General features: G+C 35.6%; 1 protein-coding gene across 1 annotated transcript in view; it reads right to left on the reverse strand.

Annotated features, from left to right (window-relative positions):
* Positions 1-13,085, reverse strand: part of Cop1 (COP1 E3 ubiquitin ligase) — a gene marked incomplete in the record, with an annotated part of 182,023 nt that overhangs the window by 126,682 nt on the left and 42,256 nt on the right. Inside the window, 2 exon segments of the mRNA XM_008826109.3 lie at positions 3,161-3,237; positions 4,575-4,634. Of these exon segments, the coding sequence (XP_008824331.1) occupies positions 3,161-3,237; positions 4,575-4,634 (137 nt within the window).

The following is a 13,085-nucleotide window of genomic DNA, read 5'->3' on the forward strand; positions in this document are numbered from 1 at the left end:
TACAGACTTTGGAGCCTGAAAAAGGGAACTTAGCTGATAAGCACCTTGACCTTTGAAGTCAAGGGAAACAAACTCTGCTGAGAAGCAGCCTGCCTTTCCTCTGACCTCCAAAGATAGGATAAGCAGATTCTACCTGATAACCAGAGATTTTAGAAGCTGTTTTTCTCTTAAGAGGGAAAAAGTAAACACTTCCAGACCCTAATACTACCTGGTTTTCCTGCTTCCCCCTCCCTGATTTCTCCCCCAAACATTCCTCCCTTCTACACCCTAAAGCCCCCATATATAAAGTCCCAGCTCACAGCCCGTGGGCTGACATCTTTCCCTTCCCTGCCCTTCCCTGACATCTTTCCCTTCCCCAAGGGAAAGGTGCCCTGTGCGAAATAAATCTGTATCCCGCTGAGAATTCTATCTGTGCCTCGGTGCCTCCTCCATCGTGCTCTCCACTCTCCCAGCATTTTTAACCTATCAGTACTGGCTTTAGAGGCAGGAAGGATGCAAGGTTCTTCTTTGGCAGTTTCAGAGCGCTGTCAAGGGCAGGCAGTGTTCTTCAGGGGAGTTCATACATAAAGAAGGCCCTGACAGGCCAAGAAGTCCAAAAGGCCATTGCATGAAGGTGTAATGGTGAAGTCTGATTGGAGTAGAGATCCCAAGATACTAGAGAGGCCAGAGTCACGAGACATCTGGTAGGGAGAGCAGCATACAGGAGTGGTACCAGTCCAAGAGACAGATGTATGCTGGATGCAGTAAAGCTGGGAGTGGGGCAGCTAAGCCCATTGGAAGTAAAGTCATGGAAATCAAACATGGAGTTACTGGGTACGGTATTTACTCTGCTGGGTTTTAGGTCTTGTTTTTGTCCAGTATTTCCTCACTATACCCCCATTCTTCCCTTTTGGAATGGTAATGTATATTTGGTTCTATTGTACGTCAGAAGTCTGTAATTTGTCTTCTGATTTTATAGGGTCTTAAAGTAAAGAGATTGCCTGGAGTCTCAAAAGAGACTTTGGACTCCAAACTTTTGAAGAACATTAAAACTGTCAAAGCCCACTGAGACTTTTGAAGGTGGACTAAATGCACTTTGCATTTTACATGGTTGTGAACTTATGGTGGTTTGAATGAGAATGTCCCCATAAGCTCAAGTATTTGGACATTGTGTACCCAGTTGATGATCCTGTTTTAAGAGGTTTTAGAAGGCGGGGCCTTGCTGGAGGAAGTACATCACTAGGCGAGGGGGTATGAGATTTCTTAAGTCTTGACACATTTCCAGTCTCTCTCTGCTTCCCGTGCCTGCTTGAAGATATGATCTCTTAGCTTTCTACTCCACCTCTGCAGCCATTCCTTCCTCGCTATTATGGACTCTAACCCTCTGGAACCGTAATCTCAAACTCTTCCTTTTATAAGTTGCCTTGGTCATGGTGCTTTATCACAGCAACAGGAAAGTAACTAAAATACTTTTCATGAACAGCCCCTCAACTAAAACATCCCTGTGTCCCTTTCCCACATGTTGTAGCAAATTAGACATATATTATCTTTCTGAAGGATTGTGTAATCCACTGTACTAACAATGGATATACTGACAGCCTCACATGGTATCCTAAAATTATTTGTCTGAAAAGCTTCCACTAGAATCCTAAATCAACAAATAGATAACAAGTGACATGTATAACTGCTCTTATTTTGAACATTCAAAGCACAAAAATTCAAATTTCAAAATTTATATATATATATACACTATAAATTAGAATTTTACAAAAGCTAAGAGGAATCACATTCATTCACTTTATTTTACAAATAGCCCAAAGAAGCCAAGTGTTAGAGAGACAGCTGTGACAAGAGATAGGTAAATCCTACTCTAATAAAGCATACAGATGATAAGATTTAATTAAATTAGTAGGACAGTTTTTTTTAGGTTTTATTATTTTATTTTATGTGTATGAATGTTTTACCTGTATTAAGTGTCATGTGTGTGCAGTATCCATGGAGGCCAAAAAATGGCATTGGAACCCCTGGAACTGGAGTTCCAGACAACTCTGAGCTGCCACATTGGTGCTGTGAACTAAACCAGGGTCCTCTATAAGAACAGCAAGGGATCTTATCACTGAGACATCTCCCCCTACCAATTTAAGATTTTATTTTAATTATGTGTGTGTGAGAGTGGGGTGTGTACACGAAGGCAGTGCCTGCTGAGTCTAGAATAGAGTGTCAGATCCCCTGGAGCTGGAGTTACACGCAGTTGTGAGCCACCCAACTTCAGTACTGAGAACTGAACTCAGGTCCTCTGTAGGAATAGCAAATGCTCTTAACCTCCTCAGCCAGGTGGCTGTTGTCTTTAATTACTTTTGCTTGGTTTTTGAAGCAAGGCCTCATGCATCTCAGGTGGACCTTGAACTGGCTATGTAGACAACGATGATCTTGAACTCCTGCTTCTCCTGTTTCTATCTCTCAAATGCTAAAGACAATACCAGGAAAGGCATGGTATTATTGTTCCCATATCCCAGCTACTTAGAAGGATTAGGCTACTCATGCAACATAGCAAGACCTCCACCTCCACCACCACATCACCAAGAAAAAGGCCAGGCCAGGAGCAGAAGTGCACCTGGTACTCCTAGTACTCTAGCACTTGGCAAACAGGCAAAGATGATGCAGGAATATGATGAGTTCAAGGCCAGCCTGGGCTGCACAGTGAGATCCAAAATGCAAAAGAAATACTATGAAGATTAAACTAACACATCTTTCTATTGCCCTTATTTTAAATCTAGGGGGAGCACAATCATTGCGCCCCGAACCTACTCCCCCAAAAGAAACCGTAACCAACCAAACAAACAAAAGCTGGGAAAAGACTTAAGGTTTTTAATCACATTTTTCTCTAACATTACCATTTCATGTTTCCGAATTTCAATCTTGATATCTGACATTAATTTATAAGACATCAAAAAACTAATCAAACTTTTAATCCAGATGTATATTTAAAGTACTGTAACATTCTACCTACTAACTTTTCTGGAATGAAAATCCAAAACATAAAAATTATGGGCAATGTGAATCTCACTTCTAGATCACAATGAAGTAATTTCTCAGTGGTTTCAAACACTGCATTAAAAAGGGTCCCATGAGTATATGGTAATACAAAAGCCTAAGCAAGTACTAGTGTGAAGCTCTGTACCTGTGTGACGGAGAAGGAGCTTCAAATTGAGGCACTGTGCTATCTTCACTGACAGGGGAATATAATCCGCTCATTTCCTGAAATTGAAATTATCTAAGTTATAGTAACACTCCACACAGAAGATGTATAAATCAAAAATATAAATGACATTATATTTCCTTCCATCCTCAGGTTTTCATCGGTCCCTTTTTGTCTTAATATTCAAATTTCTCAAGGATACTTTTCCAAAGCATCCACAAAATTAAAGAGGCAAACTTTTCCTATAGTACAGAGTGTTAAGGGATTATAGTTCCTAATAAATACTGTTCTCTACCAACTAAGTCACCAAATGCAGAGAAGGTCAAAGGCAAAGAGAAAACATACAATATACTTTGTGAACAGTGAAATGCCTAATCTAGGCATTTCATCTAGGTGATAATCTATTAATATGTATTAGGATAAATAGGATATGAGGGTGGGTCATTAGGTTCAAGTCTTCAAAGCACAACAATAAAACCTGGGATATGTCTGTCCCTCTCTACTTTAAAAACATTCTCTACAAAGAGTAAGAAAAAAATAACAATCTTCTTGATTAAAACACTGGCTTTTTAAAATAATGGCTTAAATACTAGTGTCTGAACATTAACTTCAAGGAAAATGTCTACTGGTCAGTGATTATCACATAAATTATGTCTCTGAATCTCACTGACAACTGGCCTTCTTTCTTAAGAGCTGAATTCTGACTACTGGAATAAAAAACAGCAAAACTAAAAAGGCCACTAAAGACGCATAACCAGGTAGAATTATTTCTGGCTAATCCAGGTTTAGCTCAATAATAGTTAAATATGTAACCTAAATATAACAAATTAGGAATGTCATAAGAGATACTGAGTACCCATTAAGTATAATAGTAATTACCCTTTGATGTTTTATATGACAGCAAAAGGGAATAATATATATGAACAATTAAAAACACATACTAAATGCGAATGCAACCAATGCAATAACCTCACCTCACAGTAGCCTATGAGACCTTTTCAAGAATTTCCCAATGGGCTTCTGTAACAAACTGCATTTCACTATAAATTCCCACAACATGGTAAAGTATTTGCATATCTCTTAATTAACTTCAGTATCTAGTAATACACACAGTAGACATGTCAAAATATTTACTTAATAAAAAATGGAATAATGAATCATTTTAATGGCAATAATTAACGGTCTATAAGAAATGATTTAAGTAAATATGATAAAGTTTCCGGAAAATGAAGTAAATTTTGTTCAGTTTAATCAAGAATTTTGGCAACAAATGTGAATATAAACTTAGATTATATTTTATTTTTGAGGAAGTACTCAGACTTTATTTTCCCTACAAAAATGTAAATTTAAATCAAAGTAAAATTACTAAAAATGTGAGAAATTCTTGATTTCTTACCTCTACTCTTTTAATATCCTCTTCCAAAACACTCAGTTCCTTCTGGATCTGTTCCAACTGCTGCAGAATAAAAAAGGGAGAAAAAAAATTTCTAAACTAAACAACACTGGCATCAACATTTTAAAATATTAGTCTTACATTTGGTGAATAATTTCTACTCAACGTAGCAGTAAAGGTAAACAAGGGGAATGAAATTACTAACCAGAAAACCAAAGCAGTAAGTTCAAATGCTAACAGGCAAATGCAGAGACTTATCTTTATGGAAACACAATGGTATGCTTATTTAATAAACACAGACAAAAAATATGAAAGGTGAATGAAGACAAAACTGACTACAAAAAATACAAGATATCCAAAGAGCTTTCATGTTATTTCATCGAAATGCTAAGAGGAAAAAGTGTCAGTTGAAACCTACTTTTTAATTTAAATTCAATTACTCCAAAGCAACTATAAGTTAGGCACTGTAATATTTACATTTTATGAATTTAAAAAACATATTTAAGACACTTTATTTCTATATCTTGCCCATTGCATCACAGCCATTTTCTTTGTTAAAAATATCATATTTACTGTTTTTATTTTATGCATGTCTATATTGTATGCATGCATGTTAAGTACACCTGAGTCGTGCAATGCCCAAAGAGGTCAGAAGAGGGTGTTGGATACCCTGGAACTAGAGTTACAGACAAGTGTTAGCCACCATGTGGGTGCTGGGAATCAAACCCAGGACTTCTGCAAGAGCAACCAGTGCTCTTAACCACTGAGCCATCTCTCCAGTCCCCTAAGTCATTTTCATATCATCAAAATATAAGCATTTAAATTACATAATAACAGTCAACATATAATTAAGTTTCATGGGATCCAATGACCTCTTTTTGCCTCCATATGCATTACAGGCTATATATATATAACAAAAATAAATTTAAAAATTAAAAATCCTTTAACTTTACTTCAGATTTTATTAACAGTATTAAAACTGAAATTATTTAATCAAAATAGCTATTAAATTTTAACTATGCATTTCTGCTTTATGGAATTTCTATACCACAATATATAGTATAATTGGTTGTTTCACTTTAACCCAAACACACAGAATCATTTTAAAATATAGTAACAAGTAATTGCATAATACTGATCGCCACATTTGAAACAAATACTATACATATCAGGAAAATGAGGCACAGAAAGGTTAAGTGACTTGTTCAAGATCATTTAGTTTGTAAGAGAAAGAATCACAATTCAAATGAAAGCAGCCTTCTTCCTCTAGATAGCATGCTGCCACCCACTGCATTATTCCCTAAAGGAAATAATAGTACATTATTGTGTAATTCCTTCAATAATGTGTAAGGGATGAGCATTTTTGTTTAAGATTTATTAGTGTTAGCATCTTCTATCACTGTGGTAAAACAGGCATAGTTCTTGCTAATTGATAACATGAATTCAAGTATTTACCAATCGGAAGCATTTTGCTAAACACTGAGAACAGTAGGTTGGAGGTTGGAGAGTATGAACAGTAAGATCTAAGTGAAATTAGACCTTAAATTAAACTCACTAAATACATTAGCCTTAAAGGGCAAACAGAATTTTATAACAGGTAAATATAAAAAAAAAAAATAATAATAAAATGCTAAGGCTGTGAGGAAAGAAGTACTAAGAGGAACACATGACAATGAATGTAGTGCCCAACATCAATCTACTGAAAAAAAATAAACTAAGGACAGTAGGGAAAGTCAGCATTAAAGAGGCAACAAAAGGAAGGAGCATATTAACCAGAATGGAAAGACAGAAAAGGTAAATGGTAGCCATGGGGGTGGGGCAGGGGTGGGAGAGGGGAGACACAAATGCTATTCTAATGAATATTAAAAAAAGATAACCTTTACCTGTGTTAATTCTGAGATGCCAAACAAGAAATATTAAAATAGAAAAGAATTCTGAAGGAAAAAACTGTTTATAGAGATTGAATATTAAACAAAGGCATTCCCACTTCAAGATGAGATTCTGAAAGTATATCTAAATTGTCAGGGCATGAATATAAAATATTTCAGTAAACAGAAGACAAAGGACAGACACTGGAAGGAAGCAAAAAGAACTGGTCTAAATTTATTCTGTAAACACTGTAACTCCAAGAGGCAGAACCTAGAATAAGAAATATACGTCCAAAAATGTTCTGGAGATGAATAAGGAAAGTCCATAAAGATAAAGGGCTATTATCTAAATGAAGACCAGTCACAAACTGAGAATGTAAATTCTTCAATCAAATTTGCCTTAACATAGTCATGGAATTTGGAGCTACTAAACGACATCAGTAACAAGCACTCTTTGAACAGTGAAAAAAACCAAAGAAAATGTATCAAAACATTTAAAAAAGTAAAGTATCTCAAAACACCATAAAAACACAAAGGATTCAAAATAAAAACTGTTCTAATGATGACATTAGTTTTCAATAGGCAGGGATCTTGACACTGATTTCTTTGATCTCCACACTACTGGTTTTATAAATAAGGATATACTTGGGTATTAACCTCATTGTGTGAATTCAGTTTTATAGCTAATATAACAGCAAATTATATGTAGGTAATCTAAAATAAACAAAAGAATACACTATTAGACTTTCAGGGAACCAGTTGATAACCAAAATAAGATGGCAATACTCAATATATACTAATCCTAAGATTTACTATCAAAAGCAAAAAATATACCCAAAGAATATACTACAGCAAGCCAAAACCCTTACTGTCCTATACCAATACTATAGAAACATACTTATAATCTTAATGACAGGCTTGATTTTTAAGACTTCATTCAACCCTCCCACAGCAATTTTTAAAGTTGAGAAACAAACATAGAGCAAATAAAACCAAAAATAAACAAACAGATGGGGGGGGGCTCAAAATAAGATGGCTTATTTAAAAGGAGATGAATGTCAACACCCAGTATACTGCAGTACGATACAAACGATTAGTGGCTAGAGAGATGGCTCAGTAGATAAGTGCTTGTTGTGGCAGTATGAGGTTTAGCATTTAGATCCCCAGCACCCACTTAAATGTAGGGCAGACTTAGTGGGCCACTTGAAAATCCAGCATGTAGCAAGCAGGGTCAGGCTGAGTCCCCAAGCAAGCAGGACTGTCTGAATTAGCAAACTCAGTTTCATGTCATAGATCCTGCCTCAATATATAACGTGGAGAGTGATCAAGGAAGACACCTGATTATCAGTCTCTGGCCTCTACATGCACATACAACATATGCATGCACATCCACCCAGAGGCATACCCATACACATGCAGAAAAGGGAGGTATAAATTATATACTTTGTGCAGTCATTGTAAAAACTACACAAAAAGATGTGCTAAAAAACATTCCAGGTGGCTTAGCCTGATGGTACATGCCTGTAATTCCAGAGGTAGAGGCTGTAGAATCGGGGCTTCAAGGTCATTCTTGGCTTGCTGGAGGCCAGTCTGGACTACATTAGACCTCCATCGCAACAATCTCCCCCCAAATATAGATGAATCAAAAGAGAAATTTTCAAAGAGAGGTCAAGAACCCACACAGAGAAAAAATATAGTAACAGGGTCAGTGAGATGGCTCAGCAGGTAAAGGCACTTGCCTGACAACATGAGTTCAATCCCTGGAACCAACAGATGGAAGGAGAATGGACTCCTGAAAGCATGTGCATCAAGGCGTGTGCGTGCATGTGTGCGCACGCACACGCGCGCACATACACAAACACATCAAATAGTAATAAGAATTTTTTAATGTAATAAAAATTTCAAAAAAAGCATAAAACAAAAATAAAGTCATGTTATTTACAGTAGAGGATTTAAATACAAAAGAGATTGACAAAGCATATTTTTAAAAAGTATACTGAGCACTGGTTGGTAAAATGCTTGCCTTGAAAGAACAAGGACCTGAATTTGATCTGGTGTGATGTCATGCATTTATAATCCCAGCATTGGAGGGGCTGAGGCAAGGGCTCTATCACACGCATGCAGGTCCCTGCATATAAACATGCATGTACACAAAAGCATACTGCAACTATAAACAGTCAATGAGAAAATTATCTCAAGTATGACTCCATAATTGATATAAGAATAACACAACAATTCAGTAAAAATGCAGAAAATTTTCACCACATTTTAAAAATATTTATTTATTATTTTTATGTGTATGAATGTATTGCATGCAAATATGTAAGTGCACCTGTGTCATGCAATGCCCACAGAGGTCAGAAGGTGGTACTGGATCCCATGGAACTGGAGTTACAGGCAGTTGTTAGCCACCATGCGGGTGCTGGGAATGGAACCTGGGTCCTCTGCAAGAGCAGTCAGTGCTCTTAACCACTTAGACATCGCATTAGCCCACCACCACACATTTAAGAAGCTTTTACTACAATACAGTTTCAGAAAGACATTTGTTTTCAAGCATAAATACTTCAGAACTGACCACCTATCAGATAGTAAATATTTTATCGAAAGAAATTAAATCAAAGAATTCTCTAGGAATATATTTAACAAAGAAGGTAACACACTTAAATGACGGATGCTATGAAACACTGAAGAAAAACTGGAGACACTAGAAAATGGAAAGAATTCTCATGTTCATAGATAAGCAAAATTAATATTGTGAATATGGCTATCTTACTGAAAGCAATCTATAGGTTCTCAATTTCCAACAAAATTCTACTGATATTCTACACAAAAGTAGAAAAATGATCCTAAATTTAATAGAAATGCACAAAAAGCAATCCTGACCTAGAACAAGCTGAAAACAATACGTATTTTCAAATATATAAAATGCTACAATGATAACATGGTCCTAGTACAAAAATAGGTAAGACTAGAATAGAAGACCCAGAAAAACTTGTGCAGCTACAGACACCTAATCCTCAATGCAGGTCAAAAACACATCAGAAAAAGGAAGTCTCTTCTGCAAATAGTGCTGGGTAAACTTCATGCCCACATGTAAAAGAATGAACTAGACCCCTATCTCTTAGCCTGGATAAAAATCAACTCATCATGGATCAAACGCCTTACTTTAAGAGCAGAAACTCTGAAATTATTAGAGGGAAACATAGGGAAAGCACATGAAGGTATAGGAAAAGACGGACTTTCTGAATAGCATTCTAACAGCAAGAATTGACTAATGGAATTTCACTAAACTAAAAGACTATGCAGAGCAAAGGAAATAAACAGCAACATGAAGAGACACCACACAGAATGAGAGAAAACATTGCTTATGAATAAAATGGAATTGAAGATCATTTTAGGTGGGGGGGGGGGACCAGACTCAGAAAGAGAAATACCACACTTTCTCTCATACATTGTAGAATCTAGATTTAAAAGGGGGAAGTGGTGGTGTAGGCCTCCAAATCCTAGCTACTTGGGAGTCTGAGACCTAGGCTACAGAGTAACTTCAAGGGCAGCCTGGCAAAGTTAGAGAGAACTTTTCTCAAAATTAAAAAGTAATAAGAAAAGCTAGGGATATAGCTCAGTGTTAGAGTTCTTGCTTAGCATATGTGAATCCCTGGATTTAATCCTTCGTACCCAAAGGGGAAAAAAAGTCTAAGAAGTAAAAAGGGGTAGAGGGGGTAATAAGGCTATCGCAAGCAGTAAGGTAATGGGCACGAACACAATCTAAGTCCATTATATATATGATGAAGATGTCATAATGAAATTTATTATTTTGTGCAATGAATGTACGCTCATATGCCAGAATATAAGCCCGAGATCCCAGCAATATAAAGACTGGAGCAGAAAGACTGAGAGCTCAAGGCCAGCCAGGGCTATACAACAAGATAAAATCCTCTCTCAAAAAAGAAAAAAAGTTAATTAAAATTCAAATCAGTAATTTTTTTTGTTATAGCACAATTAAATCAATAAGCCAGTACCAAAAAAAGAAAATCATGTTCAGCTAATATGAAGTTTACTTCTAAATAATCCACATGCTTAAGAAAATCAGAACCATAAACAATCAAGATCAGAAACCTTAGATGAAGCTAAAAATGAAGAGAACAAGTCCCACCCCTAAGTCTGCAGAACAATATGTATATCCAGATCAATAAATGAGAACAGCAGCAAAAACCCAAGGAGGATAGTGATGCTAAAGAATATTAATTCAAACAGAAATCACAGAACAGAGAAACAGTTGGTTCTTAGGATAAAAAGTCATAAAATTGATGACATAGTCACTGGAAGAATTGATCAAGGAAAAAACCAAGCAATGCTTATGTCATACCAGAATGAAAGACATCAGTAAAACCCTGGGAACATGAAAGCTCTAGTTATACCACTCTCACATCAAAAGTTTTCAAAATTTGATGAAGTAGACAATTTCTCAGAAAACATAAAAAGTAACAAAACAAAGACGGGTTTGCTGGCACACGCCCATAGTCCCAGCACTCAGGAGGCAGAGGCAGGTGGATCTCTGTGAGTTCAAGGCCAGCCTGGTCTACATAGTGAGTTCCAGGACAGCTGGGGCTACAGGGAGACCCTGTCCCAAAAAGACCTCCCCCCCAAAAAAGTAACAAAACAAAAACCTGAAACTACATGTAACTGTTTAACTGAATCAATAACCTCAAGCTTATTGAAAACAAACCACAGATCCAGGTGGCTTTTCTAGCAAGAAAACATTTTTGAATATTCAACAAAGACATCCATCCTAGACTATGTTAAGTCATCCTTTCTCAAAAACAACGCCCCCACCAAAGAGGTTACATTTCCCAAGTCATTAAAAAAAAAAAAACAACCTTTACAGCAAAGCTGCAGATGATCAGTGCTAGAAAAACACAATTTCATCATCTTACTCATAAATACAGATGCAAAATCCTAAACAAAATACTAACAATTCAAATCATATAGAAGAAAATACATAAAATGATCAAGTTTGGTTTATACAATTCAAGGGGATAAACTGGCCTGGTAAGTTCTTCTACAAGATAAAACATTCTAGAAAAGAAAACCCTGGGCTAATCTTGATGGTTGGTAATTGGAGGTACAAAGCTGATGGACTGTCTGTTAAACCCACATAATTTATTCAGGTTGACAGAATGAAAAAGGAAAATCCTATTATTTTAGATGTACAAAAGTTCTGGAGTATATTCAAACCCCACTCATAACTAAAGTAAATCCTCTTATGGGAACAGAAATTTATTTTCTTGAATGATTAAAAAAAAAAAAAAAACCTAAAAAATAAAAATAAAAAAAATAACACCCTACAGAAAACATCATACCTAATGGTGACACGTCGAATGATTTCACTTTGAGATCAGCATCAAGACTAGGATGCCCAGCTAGCATCACTTCTATTCATCACTGTACCGATGTCCTAGCCAGCAGAGTAAGACAAGAAAAATAAATAAAAGATATAAGGATCATGAGGAAAGACACTGAACTGTTATTTGCAGATTATGATGTGTACATAGAAAACATAAAAGTATCTACAAATTAGAATTAATGTAAGTTTAACAAGGTTGTTGGGGAATTAAAAAATATGTAAAAGCCATCTGAATTTCTTTTATAAATCAGAATCAATAAGAAAATAAAGACAGACATCATTTACAACAGCATTAAGATTATTAACTCTAAAATAAGATGTATAAGATTGATAGCCTAGAGAATATCAAAAAATTTAAAGATACTTGTAAGACCTAAATATATATAGAAATAACATGTTCATGGATTCAAAAGCACAAATACATTAGCCCAAATTTTCTATAAAGTCAAAGTAATCTCAATAAAAATCATGGCAGGCTTATCATGGAACTGTAGTAGTAGTTGATTCAAACATGTATAAGGAAATGCAAAGAGCCATAACTAGCTAAGAGTTTCCTGAAGAAAATGGTGATTTAAATTTCTAGTATAAAATACAGTATTTTCCAAAGGATAGACAAATAGAACAGTGGAGCAGAAAAGAGAGCCCCAAGGCCTATATATGTATATATGGATGCATGATGAACCTGAAAAATGGAGAAAAGCATGGACTTTTAATGAAGAATGCCTAGAGATCCCTGTAAAACGATCTCTATATATTATACATACGTTATCTCTAAGTAGTAGAGCAGAGTTCCAAATGTGAAAATAACAAAACAAAGCATCAAATATTTGCATGATCACATGTAAAGACTCTTTGACCTACAATAAAAGATATTAAGAAAGAGAAATTTGATGCTATTAAAATGGACTTTTAATGAAGAATGCCTAGAGATCCCTGTAAAACGATCTCTATATATTATACATACGTTATCTCTAAGTAGTAGAGCAGAGTTCCAAATGTGAAAATAACAAAACAAAGCATCAAATATTTGCATGATCACATGTAAAGACTCTTTGACCTACAATAAAAGATATTAAGAAAGAGAAATTTGATGCTATTAAAACAAGAAACTTCTATTCATCAAACAGCATAATGAAGACAAAAGAAAAAGCAAACCAAACAGAAGGAAAGATCTTTGTAATAAATTAATCTAGCAAAGAATTTATATCTAGAATAAATATTAAACCACCAAAGAAAAACCAA

This window comes from Nannospalax galili, unplaced genomic scaffold (assembly GCF_000622305.1).
Source record: "Nannospalax galili isolate Female #2095 unplaced genomic scaffold, S.galili_v1.0 scaffold429, whole genome shotgun sequence".
NCBI lineage: Eukaryota > Metazoa > Chordata > Mammalia > Rodentia > Spalacidae > Nannospalax > Nannospalax galili.